The sequence below is a fragment of the Rhinatrema bivittatum genome, chromosome 9 (assembly GCF_901001135.1).
Source record: "Rhinatrema bivittatum chromosome 9, aRhiBiv1.1, whole genome shotgun sequence".
Taxonomy (NCBI): Eukaryota; Metazoa; Chordata; class Amphibia; order Gymnophiona; family Rhinatrematidae; genus Rhinatrema; species Rhinatrema bivittatum.
In genome coordinates this window covers 248,608,267-248,625,151 of record NC_042623.1, presented here as the reverse complement: position 1 = coordinate 248,625,151, position 16,885 = coordinate 248,608,267, and the positions used below count along the sequence as shown (strand labels likewise).

At 41.6% G+C, this 16,885-nt stretch overlaps 1 protein-coding gene across 12 annotated transcripts in view; it reads left to right on the top strand.

Annotated features, from left to right (window-relative positions):
• The window catches only part of NLGN1 (neuroligin 1), a 1,028,777-nt gene that overhangs the window by 465,415 nt on the left and 546,477 nt on the right, over window positions 1-16,885 (top strand). For all 12 annotated transcript variants that reach the window (XM_029617246.1, XM_029617256.1, XM_029617255.1 and 9 more), the window contains one exon: window positions 3,432-3,584. In XM_029617246.1, coding sequence (XP_029473106.1) covers window positions 3,432-3,584 — 153 coding nt within the window. The remainder of the gene's footprint in view (window positions 1-3,431; window positions 3,585-16,885) is intronic.

Sequence of the window (16,885 nt, the reverse complement as noted above, 5' to 3'; positions counted from 1 at the left end):
ATAATACAGCCTGGGTAGAATTTAATTACATTTAGGTTCTTTCATACATTGATTTTTTATATCTTTTTGGATTTATTCATTTTCTAGTATTATGTTATCCTAGAATCTCTTGACACTCTATACAAAATGATCTCTTACCAGGTCCCTCATAAGTTCTCAGAGAAAGAAAATAAATTGGAACAATAACAGCTACAGAGAAAAAAAAAAAAAAAAAAGCCCTTTGTCCACTGTGGGCAGAAAACCAAATGTTCCCTGCCTCTTACCTTCACCAAGGAGGGTATAATCTACCTACCCTTGGCAAACGAAAACATTACCCAAGGATAGATCAGTGTTTCCCGACCCTCTCCTGGAGAAACACCTAATCGGTCTGGTGTTCAGGACATCCACAGTGAACTTGAATGAGATAGATTTGCCATGCATTGGAGAACACAGTGTATTCACGTTTACCTCCCGCATATTCATTGTGGCAATCCCAGCTGGCCAGGTGTGCCTCCCGGAGAGGGTTGGGAAACCCTTGGATAGATCCTCCCTTGATGATAGGAAGTGAAGCAAATTTGGCTGGGGCAAGATGTCCCAGGAACCCAGGCAGATTCCGTTCAAGATGGTTTCTTCTGTGACGACGCGACAGTGTGACCGAAAACTAGAGATGTGAATCAGAACAGGAATCCGTTCGGTTTCTGGTTCCGATTCAAATCTTATAATTTTTATCGTCCGGCCCGATTGGTTTTTTGTTTATTGGCTGCGCCCGATCCGATAAACAAAAAACCCACCCTCCTGACCCCCCCAAAAACATTTTAAAATTACCTGGTGGTCCAGTGGGGGCGCCGGGAGCGATTTCCCGCTCTCGGGCCGTCGGCTGCCACTAATAAAAATGGCGCCGATGGCCCTTTGCCCTTACCATGTGACAGGGTATCTGTGCCATTGGCCGGCCCCTGTCACATGGTAGGAGCACTGGATGGCCGGCGCCATCCAGTGTGTCAGGGCCGGCCAATGGCACGGATACCCTGTCACATGGTAAGGGCAAAGGGCCATCGGCGCCATTTTTATTAGTGGCAGCCGACAGCCCGAGAGCGGGAGATCGCTCCCGGTGCCCCCACTGGACCACCAGGTAATTTTTAAACATTTTTTTTGGGGGGGGGGGGGCGGGAGAGTGGGGGAGGCTAAGTGGTCAGTTTTAAAGGGTCGGGGTGGGGTTTTTTTTATCGGGCCATCGGTGCCATTTTTATTAGTGGCAGCCAACGGCCTGAGAGTGGGCGATCGGTCCTGGGGCTTCCACTGGACCACCAGTTGATTTTAAAACATTTTTGGGGGGGGGGGGGGGTCGGGAGGGTGGGGGAGGCTAAGGGGTCAGTTTTAAAGGGTCGGGGTGGGTTTAGGGGTTGTTTTGGCGTGCAGGTTTTCCCACCCCTCCCCAAATAACTCCAGTTAGTGGACACAGACCCGATTAACAATTTTTCACGATAAATCGGGGGAATTTCTATTGTATCGCACTCTTTGACGATTTAAAAAATATTGGACGATATTTTAAATTGTCAAAAAACAATTCACATCCCTACCAAAAACTAACATTGCAGACCTGAAACTGGGCGACTGACCCATTAAAAACCAATGATCTACGGATGGGAACACTTTACCCAAACTTCTGAAAACGCCTGATGCCAACATTCCTTAGCGCTTTTATGCATAGTGGAGGTGGGGGGAGTTTCCACGTTGGGACAAAGTTCATGGATACTTTTTATCATTGACTTTGCATTCAACGTTCAAGAAGAAAGCATACATAACTTTCCCTTTGAAATTTACTGTGGTATGAAGTACTCGTGGAATCTTGCACCTACCTTTTTTATTTTTTTTTTGTGCTGCCGGAATTTTAGAATGTAAACTACAGTCATGTGTGTTAATTTTCTGAACCTGCCCAAAACATGGCCACTGGAACGTCTTCCCTGACTGCAGCTGAAAGTCCCCTCATACTGTAGCTGACCTGAAGGAGGGCAGTATCAGACTGCCACTTAATTGCTGTAAATTTCCTTTAGCTGCATAGAGAGCTCTGAAAGTTGTCTATCCTACATCTAGGGGAATTTAACCCTTAATTCTGCAGAACTCCTGATGAATATCTGGATTATTCAGTCTCTGGCATTTTATTCTGTAGAATAGGATATTTGGGCTGGCTTGGGGAAGGGGGGGGGGGGAGGGGAGTGGTAGTTGACTGTCCTCCAGAAATGTATTTCTCTGCATAGCTTTCTATAGAGCTTCAAATTTTGCAAAACATAGTCTAGCATTTTCTTACTTGTAGCATACTATGGATTTTGTTTGCAAAATCCATTTATTTACACTTGAAAATTTAGTGTGATCAACACATATTTACTGCGATAAATGTGTTAAATGCAATCCATTGTTCTCCAAATACTCAAGTGGTATTTTTTGGATTAACAGTACTATCAACATTTCATTACCACTCGCAGTTGGTATTCTGTAATTCTATGTAATTTTAATTAAGGAGGAACTCTGTAACAGTCTCCCTCTGTGCTTACCTCCAAGTGTACAATTAGCAGTGTACAATTTCTGCTGTGAGCAGTCAGTAAATGATTGCAGATTAATAATTTATTATTTCTCTCTGTGTTCAAGTTAGAAAAACAAAAAGCTAACCTAAAGCCTGTATGCAAACAGCTATTGAAAATTCATACTTTGGTTAATTTGATAATCAATTCTGAATATCTGAGTTTTATGATCCAGTAAAAAAGAAACAAAACAAAAAAGAAATGATTATTTTCATCAAATAGCACTTTTATTTTGAAAATTAGTGTTCCGGGTTGGGAATGAAATCAGGAACAGAGGTGCTGCTCATGAGAAACTGGATTACCCAAATCAATGAATCAATCAATTTATCATCACCCACTTTTCCCCTAAAGTGCCAACCAATGTAAATACAAAATGGTTTTTTTTGTATCACAAGTCCCATTCCATATTCTTTTCTACGACCTCTTTATTTCTGAAAGAAAAAGTTGGAAGACAGCGTATGTCACTGATACGTAGACAGCTGGTAGGCAGTTATTACTTTCTGGTACAAAAGAATTTGTTGCAACAAATAGCAAACAGGGGGTAGCGAATGGGGAAGAGGGCACTACAGATATCTGCAGTAGTTATAATCAAGGTTTAGTTTAAGGAGATGCCACCTGTCTGTGCAGTATATTTTGTTTCATCATAATGTATGCCCTGTTGGATTCAGTCATCTTTATCACCATGCAAAAAAAGCCCAGTTGCTCATTTGTAAATATGTGCATGCCCCTTGCCAGTTCTGTTGCTTAAGAAACATTAAACAAAACCAATTCAAAATAACATAAAAAAAAAATCTCATACAGGGAGTACTATGTTGCTGTGTTTTATTGCCAGGGTTTATTTTGGATAAAATGTTTTACGATTATTATTTTTTTCAGACATTCGGGACAGTGGGGGGCCAAAGCCTGTGATGGTGTACATTCATGGAGGGTCTTACATGGAAGGCACTGGAAATTTGTTTGACGGCAGTGTTCTGGCAAGTTATGGCAATGTCATAGTGATCACAGTCAACTATCGCCTTGGGGTACTTGGTAAGAATGCCTTGGGTTTTTTTTTTACCTTGCAATTCATCGCTGCTGCTGCTGCTGCTACTGTTTGATTTGTAATAGTATAATTGTATATCCAATAATTATCTTTCATACCTGTGTTTTAAATATGGGGGTTTTATTGTATATCAGTACAATCTATTGCAAGTAGTATTAAACTGTTTTAATGAGTGTCTGATGGGGAAATGCAGGAAGCAGACATATTGCATAAATGAGGAATGACAAGAGGCGAGCGAGGTCTGTATTGGAAAGAGTGGGAACGATTTTGTCATTTCTAAATTTTCTGCTGCACAGAAAGTCACCCGTTTCATGTTGTGCTATTATGAACTTGCAGCATCAGAGGCATTGAAAGCCTGCCTTTAAAATGGAAATTGAAAATTGAGAGTTTCCTTTAATAGCATAAATTAGTACATTGACCCATTTGTCTCTTACAAAGTTTTCAACAGTCGAATATTACAACTGGGTGTTAGAGTGCTCTGAGGAAGGATATTTTTAGGATCTCTGTATATAATTTTAGGTTAAGTTGATGGGTGTATTTCTCTTGAATAAGACAGTATTGTAGTACTTTCAAAAAGCTGTAATGCAAGAGTTTTATTAACCTGGGCAAGTTTATGCTGCAGGACTCGTAACTCAAAGGATCACCGGGTAGCTGTGTTACATTTTTCTGAATGCTGTAAACAATAGAGATGCACTAAATATTACAGCGTACAAGTGGCATTGCAGGAGGCATTGTGATCTCATTCCATAATATATTGAGAATATTTATTTTCAGAAATGTGTAGCTCGCCTTTTGCCAGATACTTGTTCAAGGCAGATATTCAAATAAGTTGCAATAGTTAATGAAAATTGAAATGTGTTGCTGATTCCACACAGGAATGCCACAGCTTGCTCACCCAGCATTGGAAATAGGACATGGGCCCTGTGTCCATCCTACCAGCAACATCTGTTTTCTTTGTTCAGAATCCTTTGACAAACAGTTCTTTTCATTCTTTAACTGAACTTTACCTTGTTTTGTTGTAAGATGTTTCAAGATGTCTTGTTTCATTGACTCCTCTTGTGAAAAACCCATCTGTTCCCGAAACATCACCCATGTCGCATATCTTGGTGCACTTTGATCTAAGATCACAGTCTTTTTCTATTTGATAGTAAACACGGCGTCAATCAAGTATGTTGTTAGGAAAAGGCTCGTTCATTCCTGTTATGGATACCTCATCCAACATGGGCCATAAAAGTTTGTAATGTAGAGAACCAAGTTATGTATAAAAAATGTTATGCTTGCATCGTTGGTAGATCAAAATGGTTCCGTTAAATGTGTACAAGAAAGCATTTTCCAGGCAATCACACACATTTTCATATAGAAGCTATTCTAGTCAGCTTTGTTGTATTATAAAAAGGAATATGCTATCAAATGCACAATATACAGATAAACGTCTTCTGTTTTACATTGGGTGCTTTGATAACTTTGTGATGCTTCTCCATTTGACTACAATTTTGACATTGAAAGAATAATAAAATGGAGACTTCTAGGCTGTCCGTCTGAGTTTCCCTTCGCCCGAAACCCCTGTAGTTCATTGCTGCTAGGCACGGCGCTTTAAGCTGAACGAGGCATGCATGAATGACAGGCATAGGGAGAGAAGGCACTGTGGTGACACTAATTATTTTGGTGGAGTTACTGACATTGATAAGGCTGACACAGTGGAAATGGATGCGGAGTGGAGCTGAAAAAGGGGTATGGGACTGGATGTGTTAGGGGAGCAGAGTGCAGCCTGGTGGTGGCTTAGTGCCCTGTTGGTACTGCTCCTTCATAAATGGCTCCTAATGTGGTCAGAGTTTCTCTTTTCAAGATTAGATTTAGCCAGCTTTGCTGTACGAAAACATTTAACTGAAAAAGATGATGAGAAGAAAGGAAAGAGCAATATGGTGAAGGCAGCAGTAATTTCTTTTTTTTTGGTGCTCTATAAATTAGTCCATTGTACTATGTTTAAAAATGTATCTTACTTATTTATCCACAATTTAATATTTCTTAGTCATGACTTAAGGGAATATAATAAGGGGAACTATATTGAATGTAAAGCCTGTCAAATGGTTTAAGTGATGAGGAATTGCAAATACACTGTAGAAATATCCTTTTCGGTTAGCAATTTTCACATTGATGGAAGAAGCAAGCCTTACAACCAATGGTTTGTGTACTATATTGTAAACGTCATTTGTCATTTGAGAAGAGAGGGATTTCTAAGCAATTTCTCCCAGGTTTCTCTTCCTTGTATCACGTGCTGTTAAAGAAAACAGGTGCTTGTCTTTAGGATTGGCTTCCTATGTGCCAATGTGCTAGTCATATGGTAAGTATACATGCGTGTGCTTAAACTGGAGCTATCCGAAATATCAAATAACGCATTCACAAATTAGGATCATCTCCGAAGACAAGCCCGCTCTCGCAAATTCTGTTTATTACAGGTCACCTCTACCGTCCATGTATGCAATACAATGTATATGAGACACATAGGCAGCTATGCATTTCATCACCAAATACAAACCTACCCTGAGACGTATAGCAAATGTGCAGCCTGTGTGGTCAGAACGGTGAAATGCATTTTCACTTTAGTATCATTTGCCATTACTCCCCAGCAGCTGCACATAACTAAGTTGAGGTTGGATTATGTTTTCAAGCCAGGGCTAATCAATTGGACCCTGCTTTTGTGCAGCAGTAAATTCCTGGTGCTAATGAGGAACCCCTGCAGCACAAAATCATTAATACACGCATTAGGCAATGAATGGCACTAAATCCTCAGCACTTTTCATTTGCATACATTAAAGATTTACCCGGCTTTCTTATTTTAGAGTATAATGACGACACAGGTTCAAGCATTCACTTTTTCAGCACTATTTAGTGCTGGAATCAGCTGTTTGCTCCGCTTGCTGTATCGCTCTCAAACTTTAGCAGCACTGCTGCCGGGCACAAAGCCCTCAGCGCCAGCACCAACCTTTGAAATATCAGCTCTGGAGCGTGCCAGGCTGATAAATGCTGTGATATTAGACAAGATGTCACTATCACTGTTGTGAATCAAAATGCTACAGATTTGTGAAACTTGGACCATGGCCGGGGGCGGATTGGACTATCGGGGGATCGGGCATCCCCCTGTGGGCCGATCGCTCCAGTCACATGGTCTGCCGTGCGCAGCCAAACCAGAGCCTCGCTCGGCAGACCACGTGACGTGTCCTGGGCCGGCCTGGGCGGCGAATACCCGGGCCGGTCCGACATCGTGAGTCCGCCGCTGACCATGGCTGGCAAAGCTCCTCCAGCACTTTGCCCTCGCCAAAGTGAGCTCATTGCCAGGAGTGCCCTAGGAGGGAACAGATGAAAGCATGGTTTTAACAGATACTGCAAACACATCAAAATAAAGCAAAAGGAGTGGTCTATACGTTAGGCAAGCTATGCAAAATAGAAGAAAATCACACCTGTCCTGCTTCCCCACGAGGAAGGTGATTTTAATTCAGCCCCTAGACCCGGACTTCCCGAACCTGTCCTGGGGACCCCACAGCCAGTCGGGTTTTCAGGATTCCCAGAATGAATGTGCACGAGATAAATTTGCGTATCATGGAGTATATGCAGATTTAATGCATGCATATTCATTGTGGATATCCTGAAAACCCGACTGGCTGTGGGGGTCCCCAGGACAGATTTGGGAAGCTCTGCCGTAGAAAAAAATTCAGGGGGGCTGCCTCAGTACACACATGCACACACAAGCCCTAGAAGTCCCACCTGCCTCCCAAGCACACCCAACTTTCTGCAGGTACATGTACACACATCATATGTGTAAATATCTCCCTGTCCTGACACCACCCCTCCCCCACCCAAACGCCATCTTCCTAATGCAGGTGGAAAGGATGTGTGAGATGGGTTTTCACGCGTATTTGTACATGCACCTCTCCCGAACTGATTTTCAAAGTGTCATACTTGCTTTAAAAATCAATCCCTAAAAATTCTATTAGCTAAACAAGAAATCGAGTTCCCCAAAAGAGGCATTTGTTCAGTATTAATTCCTGTGGTTAGTCTGGCCCTGCTAATATCAGACAGAATGATATTTAATGCACGACTGTGCTCTTGCTTTTTTTTTTTTTTAATTACATTTGACCCGGTTCCGCATTGCCGTCTTCTCGACATTAATCAGTTTACCTTCTGTCCAGGGTCCGGTTCAGAATTCATTGCTGTCGGCCAAAATAGAAAGCGCATTGCTCGCTGCACTGTTGTACTGGAGCCTGTTTTTGTTGCCATGAATCCTGGGATTCGAATCTTACATACTTCCAGTTGGAAACTAAGCTAAAGCAATAGCTCTCGTAGCTGAAATGGAAAGAGATTTGTTTCTGCAGTCTGCGTACCCATTTCCTCTTTCATATTACTTTAATATAAGATCATATTCCACATAAAGTAAACTAACAATGCCATTGACTTTGAGATAAATGTTATTCTTTCTACTGGGTGGCTTCCTTCACTGCAATGGCACATTGACATACATTCAGTACGAGCAGATTAAATCAATACTACTTATGGGTGGTCTTCGGGTCTGAGGTGTGCAATGGGGATATCATTTATTGGCTTGTAATTTGCTACCAAGAATACAATTTACAGCAATTTGGTAATGATGCATATAATGCTGTGCAATAACGTCATGTCACTGGTAGTATAAAGGCCTGCTGTGCTATATTATTATCTCATTCACGCATAATCCATTCAGTGACTCTTTGGAGGTTATTAGATTTCCATTATATCAGACAGTTTTTAAAACAGCACAAAACAGAACTGATCTAGAACTTGTATGAGATGGAAAAGAAAAACTGAAAGTGAAACGTTAACACTCAAGTGACTGTCAAAGTGACTGATTAACATAATTTAGGAAGCGCTCATAAAGCAATGTAAAATACAACCCGATCCATGTCTTGTTAACATTAGAAGTAGCATCTCGTTTTTCATTCCTTTTCTTCAGGCCCAGAGTAGGCAGCTGCCAAGGGGCATAGTGGTGAAAGGGTTCCCCTCCCGTTTTGTACGTTGGACGTTTCCTCTTAAAGGCACAAGAGCTTACGGGCCTGCTGCATTAGTACAGTAAAACAGAACTGCTGCAGGCTCAGGCCCTGTGTGTGTTTAAGGGGGCAAGAGAGGGGTGCATCAGTCAAGAAAATGTTTCCAGGACAGAAAAAGCTGAAGCACACCTTTGCATCATGCCATCAGAGGGGGTAACCACATTTCTCCCTCCTCCCAGCCCCTGTTCTCACATTCCTCACCTTCCTGCACTTAAGAGTGACTAGCAAGTAAATTCATCATCCCTACATCTAAATCTAGTCTTCCACTTCTGCTCTTTCCTTTATATTTAATTCCAAATGAAGTAACATAGGGGTTTTGATGATATATTTTGAAAGATTTAAAACAATACTTTTTACCATTGGTGTTAGTCTCTGAGTAACTTTTTTAATACTTTTTCTTTTATGCAAATCACTGTTCTCTACTTCACCACAGAGAGCAGATTCATGTAGTAAAAGGGTCTTTTAAAGGTCTAGTATTATTTTTTTTTTTTTTAGGGGAAAACATAGTAGGGCTTTATGGGTTTCCATTATACTACCCAGAATCTGGATGCTATCCAGTAGCTATTTCCCACAAGGGGTATTTTATTGACTTATTCAAGCCTGCTGGTACCACTGTTCCTGATTCAGAATTTCAGAGGTGAAACTAATCTGATGAATCTTTCATGCCCCTAGAAAAGTACAGTGATGCTCTTTTTAAAATATATGGAAGGATGGCAGTCACCAAGTGTTATGCTCAGGCTTGTGGACCCTTGGCCGACGAGAGGATGGATTACCTTTTGGAGGATCCGTAGGGTCTCTTGTCGGGTGGCGAGGCAGAACAGGAGGCGGGACCAGCTGACCCTTGGCACTGGAGGCTGAGACGAATATGGAGGCGATGCAGAGACGAGATGAGGCGCTGAGTCTTCACCACTGGTGGTCTGCGGTCCCCCCGGGAGGAGCCCGTAGGGACCCGACCGCTGGGGCTTAGGTGGACCTAGGGAGGTCAGAGCAATGGTGCAAAGGCCAATTGGAGCTTCGCCCTGGAAGCCCGCGGTCCCCCCAGGAGGAGCCCGTAGGGACCCGGGCCGCTGGGACTTAGGTGGGCCCTTGGAGACGGAGTCCTGGAGGAGTCCTAGGTAGAGTGCCAGAGGGTCGTTGCTCACCAGTCCAAGGTAAGGAACCAGAGAATCACCGTAAGCCAATCCGAAGCCAGGAACCAGAGAATCACCGTAAGCCAATCTGAAGTCAGGAACCAGAAACACCAACACGTAACAGGAGCAAGAAGCAGGAACTCACCGAGGCAAGCAGACTCAATCAACACTCGCAAGAGACGTTGCCAAGTCAAGGAATGAGCAGAGGAAGCCTCCCTATATACTTCCTCTGCTCTGGATCATTGGAAGCAGGTGAGTCTAGTTAAAGGGACCAGGTCCCTTTAAATGCAAATGAGTTGATGGCGGCCATCTTGGATTTCCCCGGTGGAGAAGGAGAGACCCCGCTGAGGGAAGCAGGAGGCTTCCCCTGCAGCGGGCAGCACAGGCCGAGTCGGAGCCCTCCCCCTGGGCTTTCATGGCCTGAGACTCAGGTAGGGGAACGCGGTCGTGGGGCGCCACGGCCGCGGAGCTCAACACCAAGATGGTATTTTCTAACTGGATTGCGAGATAACCAGTATCATTTGAAGGAGAAAGGACCCATGTGGGAACTACCCACTCACAGCTGAAAACCTTTACATTTTTTTTGCACAACCTTACTCATTCATGCTCTATGATAATTCAGCACTATATGGACCCCATTATCAGACAGTCTCTGATTAATTCCCTGCTACAAAATGTGTGTGAATCTACTTTAAGCCCTCCTTTTTATGATACCATATGTATATTTGGAATAGCGGTTACATTTCTTAGCAAGGTTTAAAATTACATTTCCTGGACACCATTAATTGAGCTGGGTTTTTTTTTGTTTTGTTTTATATTCCAAATGGACGTGTAATTCCTTAGATGAGATAAATGCTGGGGTGATTCTGAGAAAAGGAATTAGCTGCTTATCTCCTTGCATCACATTAACCACTATAGAAAGCTCTTCAAGGAAGCAGAGGTCTCTGCTAGATGGATAGATTAGAAGTTGGATGTTGATGATTTGTGCCATTAAAAAAAAAAAAATAAAAGTTCAACAACTAGAAAAAAATGACAATTAAACCCTGCAAAATTCTGCCAGGATCTGAACTGATTGAAAAGTTTACCTTGGAACAATTTTCTTTGGGTAACAGCAGTGCGGGGAAGAGAAACAGAGCGTGTAGTCTGCCATGGAAATTACAGTAGGTGCAGTTAAATAAGAGAAACATTAGGGATGTGCAGCCAGGAAAATTGTCTTTTTTTTTTTTTTTTTGGTTCATTTCATTTTTTGTTTGTTTTTGTTTTAGTTCACACTAAATCACATTAGTGCCCTCTAATTTGATTTAATGTGCATTGAAAGTGAAAACAAAAAACCCAAAACCAAATGCACATTCCTAGTGCACAGGTGGCTAAAGAGAAAAGCACAGCCTGGTCAGTGGCTCAGTCATTTTGAAAAGTGAGTCCTTGCTCATTTATGTCATGAGTCGTGAAAAAAAGGAACTAGGTAGGCCTGCATTTCATCCATCTAGCACTGAAATGAAGTCGTTTTCAAGGGAAGAGACTTCCCTGAAGGCTTTGTTATTGATAGGATTTTCACCCTTCTGCAGGGAATATTTAGAAAGGCCTTGTACCTGGTGATTTCACTGATTTGTGCTCGGCTGCTGTGTACACTGTCTCTCTTGAAGTGCCCGCCATGCTGTTAGTGGCCGACTGCTGTATGTCCACCTTTCCTACATAAACTGAAGTCCCTCTGACTTCAGCTCTTGAAAGTATTTTGCCTCCAAGGGCTCGTTTGGGACTTCAAGGGAAAATAGTTTAGACAGTGTTTGCTTTAGCTCATCACAAAACTGTCTTAAGGTTGAGAGCATGATTCATGAAAATCTTTCTGGGTAGCTGGCATGGGGACTTGTTTCCGGTGTATTTCATGGGTTGTTTTTTTTTTGTTTTTTTTTAAACATGTAAGACTATGAATTTAAAAACAACTAAACTGTGCCTCTATAGATTTCAAATGTGTCTGAGCAAAGAGGGAGCAGAAATGATATTGCCCTCAAATGCCATTTTTCCTTGTTTGCAAAGATGTAGCTTAAAAGGAGTATCTTTCTGGGAAAGGCAGAAATACTATGTACATAAAAACAGATCGTACAGAATTGATATATGCGTGTATTTTGCTAATTAGAAACATAGAACATGACAGCAGATAAAGACCATAAGACTCATCCAATCTGCTCATCTACATCTCCTGCTTATCTTTATAGGCCCTTCTAATACAATTAGACCAATTATCTGGCACTTAGGAAGAAAGTAAAGGCATGGTTCTACCCAAGAACCTAATAGGGTTGATAATCTGTTCAGGCTTTTATGTTTTTATTTGACTGTATTTTAAGATGATCCTCTGAATTGCTCTGATCAGTTTTCTGCATGTGCGGTTTAAAAATGCATGGAAATAAATAAATATGATTTATTCCCCCTGCTAATAACGAACATGTGACTATATCAGTTTTTATATGCACTCACTTTGTTTCATTTATCTCAGGGTAAGCTGTTGTCTTCAGTGATATAGCTAAAATGCCAAGGCTGTTTTCTCAAATACTATTAGAAATATGTGATCTCCTCTCCAACCCATGCACAGCTATAGTTTTCAACATTGCACGTAGAAGTGTATCTCCAGACCAGAAAATGTTATATTATCCAGGGGAAAACGTGCAGCCTGAAATGGTGAATTGTATACTGTCCTCCTGGGAATATAATGGAGCCAAATACAATCCTGACAGACAAAATGTCAACATTTAAATACTCCGCCTGCATCAATAAAACAGCATGCATTAATTCCAGGAGTGTTTTTGACCTAATTCATCTTTTTTTTTTTTTTTTTAAATAAAAGAACACGTTTTAAGACTCATATTAGTCTACCTGACCAAATTCAATTAGATTGATAATATTAGAGAAGAAAAGAAGTTTAGAATTCAAATTAATTAATTCCCTAAATCTGAGAGTTTTGGATGTTTGCAAACTATGATAGTCCTCTAGATCAGTGGTTCTCAACATGTATGTCACAAAGCACAGGCAAGTATTTCGCTTGCTTTGCCAGCAGGATCTCATCCAGTAGTAAAATATAGACCTTCTCAAAGCGCCTTCTTGAGAGGTAAATTTGTTTTCTAAGTCTCGATACAGTTAAGAAAGCATGAGACTCACTCGTTTCCATCGTTACTTTCAATGAGTCTGGTCCTACACTCAATAAACACTGAAAAAAAAGAACTTTACTGTAAAGAAACACTCGAGCAAACAGTGTTCTCTCCTTGCAACTTTATTAGGGAAGCTAAAGCTGGCTTGCACTTTCCAATTTATGGCAAGTTACTAATGAAGTTCTTGGCTTCTTCAGTCTTGTTGATGATTTTCGAGGAGCTTGCATGCCATATACGAAGGCGCCACGGGTACTGAACAACACATTTAATCTGCTTCTGATGCAAAGCAGAGCACAGTGGGTTAAATTCCTTGTGAAGAGACGAGACTTTGGCTGAATGGTCTTGAAAGATGTGAATTTGTTGGTCATGTTATTTCACATTTCTGCACATGATATGCCTGCATGATTTGTGAGTAAAATTTAAAAATTTGGCAACCGCAGTTCAGGACCTATTTTCTCCTTCATGTCTGTTACCCAGACGGTGCACTTGTTCGATCTTTAGGTTGCCCACACAAGATCCACCATATTTAAGACCTCAGGCAGCCACTGTTCTAGAAAGGTGGACAAATTTTGATCCTCTATGCTTTTGGGTAGACCACCAGCTGGATATTACTTCTATGGGACTGAGTTTCAAGGTCCTCTTGTTTATTTTCTTGAGCAGCCCCTTTTTTTCCCCAATGTCAGCAACCCTCCCTTCAACATTGTCTAACTTCAGACCAAATTCTGATATAGTTGCTTTGAGGTCCATTATCTGCTTTGATGTTAAGCTCAGCTTACTGTCCAAAGTAGTAACCACAGCTGATGTTAGCTCTGCGATATTCTCATTATGCAACACTGGCCTGCTTACCTTCTCTGACTCGTGGCCATTTTGTTAGCTGACCTCACGGTTTTTCTCTTTCTCTTTTTACCTCCTTTCAAGGGCATAATACTCTGTGATTTGTGCATATTCTTATTGATCAACATAAGCTGTGGTGTCTACTTCAGAAAGTGGTAGGGTGATGCAGGTTTTTTTTTTGTGATTTTTGGGGATGGCACCCAGAGACTTAAGAAACACATCTGCTCAGGTTCACCACATCATGTGACCTCTCTTGGTAGGATATTGCGCTTCCCAGTATCCTGCTGGCCTAGCTAATCTTCCCTCCTCTTTCTCTGCTTCAGAGAGACGTGGCGGACTCTTCCTCCACCCAAGCTTGAAAATGCTGACAGCCCAGGCGCAATGCAGCAGCAGATTTAGTGGAAGCACTTGGGGCAGGCGGCAGTAGTGGCATGGCCTCTCCTCCTTTCCACCGATGTAGCCCAGAAGAGGAAGTGGCATGCAGCAGGTCCCTGCACATGCGGGAAGAAAGAGAGGCAACACTACCATCAGAAGTAGGAGCAGCATCGGCCCTGGGCCCAAGAAATCAAAAAGAGGAATAGCGCAGGCCCATAACAAGAAGAGAAAGCAGCCAGTGGTTAGGAACAGGAGGCTGCAGCTTATGGGAATCTTTCTTTCTTGGGGCCATGGGGCTGGTGAAGGAGGAGGAGGCTATTGCTTCCACTTGTGCTTCTGCAGGGGGCGGGGGAGTAAGTCAGTGACAGAGAGCATGTGTGTATGATTGAGTGCATGTGTGTGAGAGAGAGAGAATATGTACCGTATATGTCTGGTTGAGTGTGTGTGTGTGAGAGAACATGTGTGTATGTGACTGAGATCATGTGTACAAGTGAGAGAGAGAGTGTATGTGTATGTGAGAGAATGTGTGTGTGTGTCTGTGAGCTAGAGTATGTGTATATGAGAGAGAGCATATGTGTGTGTGGATTTGATTGAGAGCATAGGTCTTTGAGAGAGCATGTATTACAACAGAGAAAGCATGAGTATGTGTGTGGGATTGAAAGTGTGTGTGCAAGTGAGAGAGCATATATGTGTATGTATGTAATTGAGAGCATGTGTGTAAGTGAGAGAGAGCAGAGGGGTGTGTGTATGTGTGAGATTGAAAGCATGTGTATAAATGAGAGCGAGCAGGTGTGTGTGTAATTGAGAAAAAGAGAGTTTGTGAGCAACCTCCCCCCCCCCCCCCCCCCCTTAATTCATACAAACTCAGGGCACCTGGAAATGAAAAGTTGCCAGGTATGTAGAGCAGAGGACTTTTTAAAATCCTTATTAGTTTTAATATTGGGTCTTTTTGTCGGTTGTTTTGAAATATTTTATTGGTGTCGACATTTTTTTATGAGTTTTGCTGTTTTTGCATTGTTGCACTGCACACAGAATCTGGTTTGTTGCGGTTTCCAATTCAGTTTTTGTCTGCATGTTTCTATTTGCACTTTATGGTGTCTGTGTTCTGCACATATGATCAAGGTAAGGTGTTCTGCTACTTCATATTACAAGTCCTCAAAAAAATCAAACCCCTACTACTCACTCAAGACTACCGGTCAATACTCGAGGCACTCATCCTGTCTAAACTCGACTACTGTAACTCCATCCTCCTAGGACTCCCAGCTTCCATCCTCAAGCCACTCCAACTATTACAAAATGTGACAGACAGATCCCTCACTAACAGCAAGTGCTCCACACACATAACCCCCATACTGAAAGACCTACACTGGCTCCCCATCACACAAAGAATCCAGTATAAAGCCCTTACCCTCATACACAAATCCATCTACAATGAAAAGTCTGACTGGCTAAAGGACATCCTTCATCCATACACCTCTCAAAGAAACCTACGTTCTAGAAACACTGGACTACTCTCAATCCCCTCCATCAAACTGGCAGACCTCACGTCAACGCGAGAACGTGCAATTTCAGTAGCATACCCCGCACTGTGGAACAAACTACCATCAAAACTCCGAACTGAATCCTCTTCACAGAACTTCAAGACAGCCCTAAAAACCTGGCTCTTCCGAAAAGCCTATCCCAACAACAATTAACCCACACTACTCAGATCCAACCCTCTAAGAGATCTCATAAACCATCAAGAGATCTCATAACATCTCGAACATACATCAACAATAACATTTAGCTATGTCAATGACAATGTTAAGAACCTTATTAACGTTTGTTAATCAATGTTTATAATGTTATTACTGTTAAATCAATACGTAGTTTTGTTTTTTACAATGCTACAATGTAAAGATAATATGACTGCCGTTGCATTATCACAAATGTTATCATGTAAACCGATGTGATACACGTGTTTAATGTCGGTATATAAAAATAAATAAATAAATGTAGGTTCTGTGTAAGGATCTGTAGCAGCCTGACTTGTTCTCTTTTCCTAATAGGTATTTGGGTGTTTTAGGGTCTGGTGTAATATTTGCTGTGTTGCCTTTTCATAGGAAGGGTTGTTACTGTTTGAATGCTGGCAGTCAGTCCTTTTCTGATATGGGAAGTTTTTCTATATTGTAATTGTATTTCATTTATTCATAGCTTTCTGAGAGCCAAGCTCATACTCAACACATACAATAGGTCTAATACCATATGTATGTTTTTTTTGTTTTTTTTTTTACATTTTTTTTGGAGGGTTTTCTGTATAACCCCACCCATCCAGTGTGAGCAGGAATTTCATGACCCATAGGCAGTAGCACATTACAATATCTTGTACAAAAACTGTCATTTTGATTCAGAGAGGGTACTATCTTTCCCTTGTGTCATTCTTAACAATACAAGTAATACTTGGGCTTCTTTTTAGTTTAGCCATGGATACATGTGAGCATTGTCTGTCAGGTGTATCACAAAAGGAAAACATTTGAGATCTGCTGCTCTAGATTTCATTCTGCCTGGATTGTTCTGTTGGAGTGGCTCTTCACAAGTTTTTTGCTGAGCAATAGATGTTTCTTTAATGTACATTAAGCCCCGAATTATGAAATCAGTAATGTTTCTATTTGATTAGATACAGTGCTTTATGCCTGTAAGCTAGAATACTATTTCAATCCATATCAAGATGACTTGAGTGACATGCTCTTTA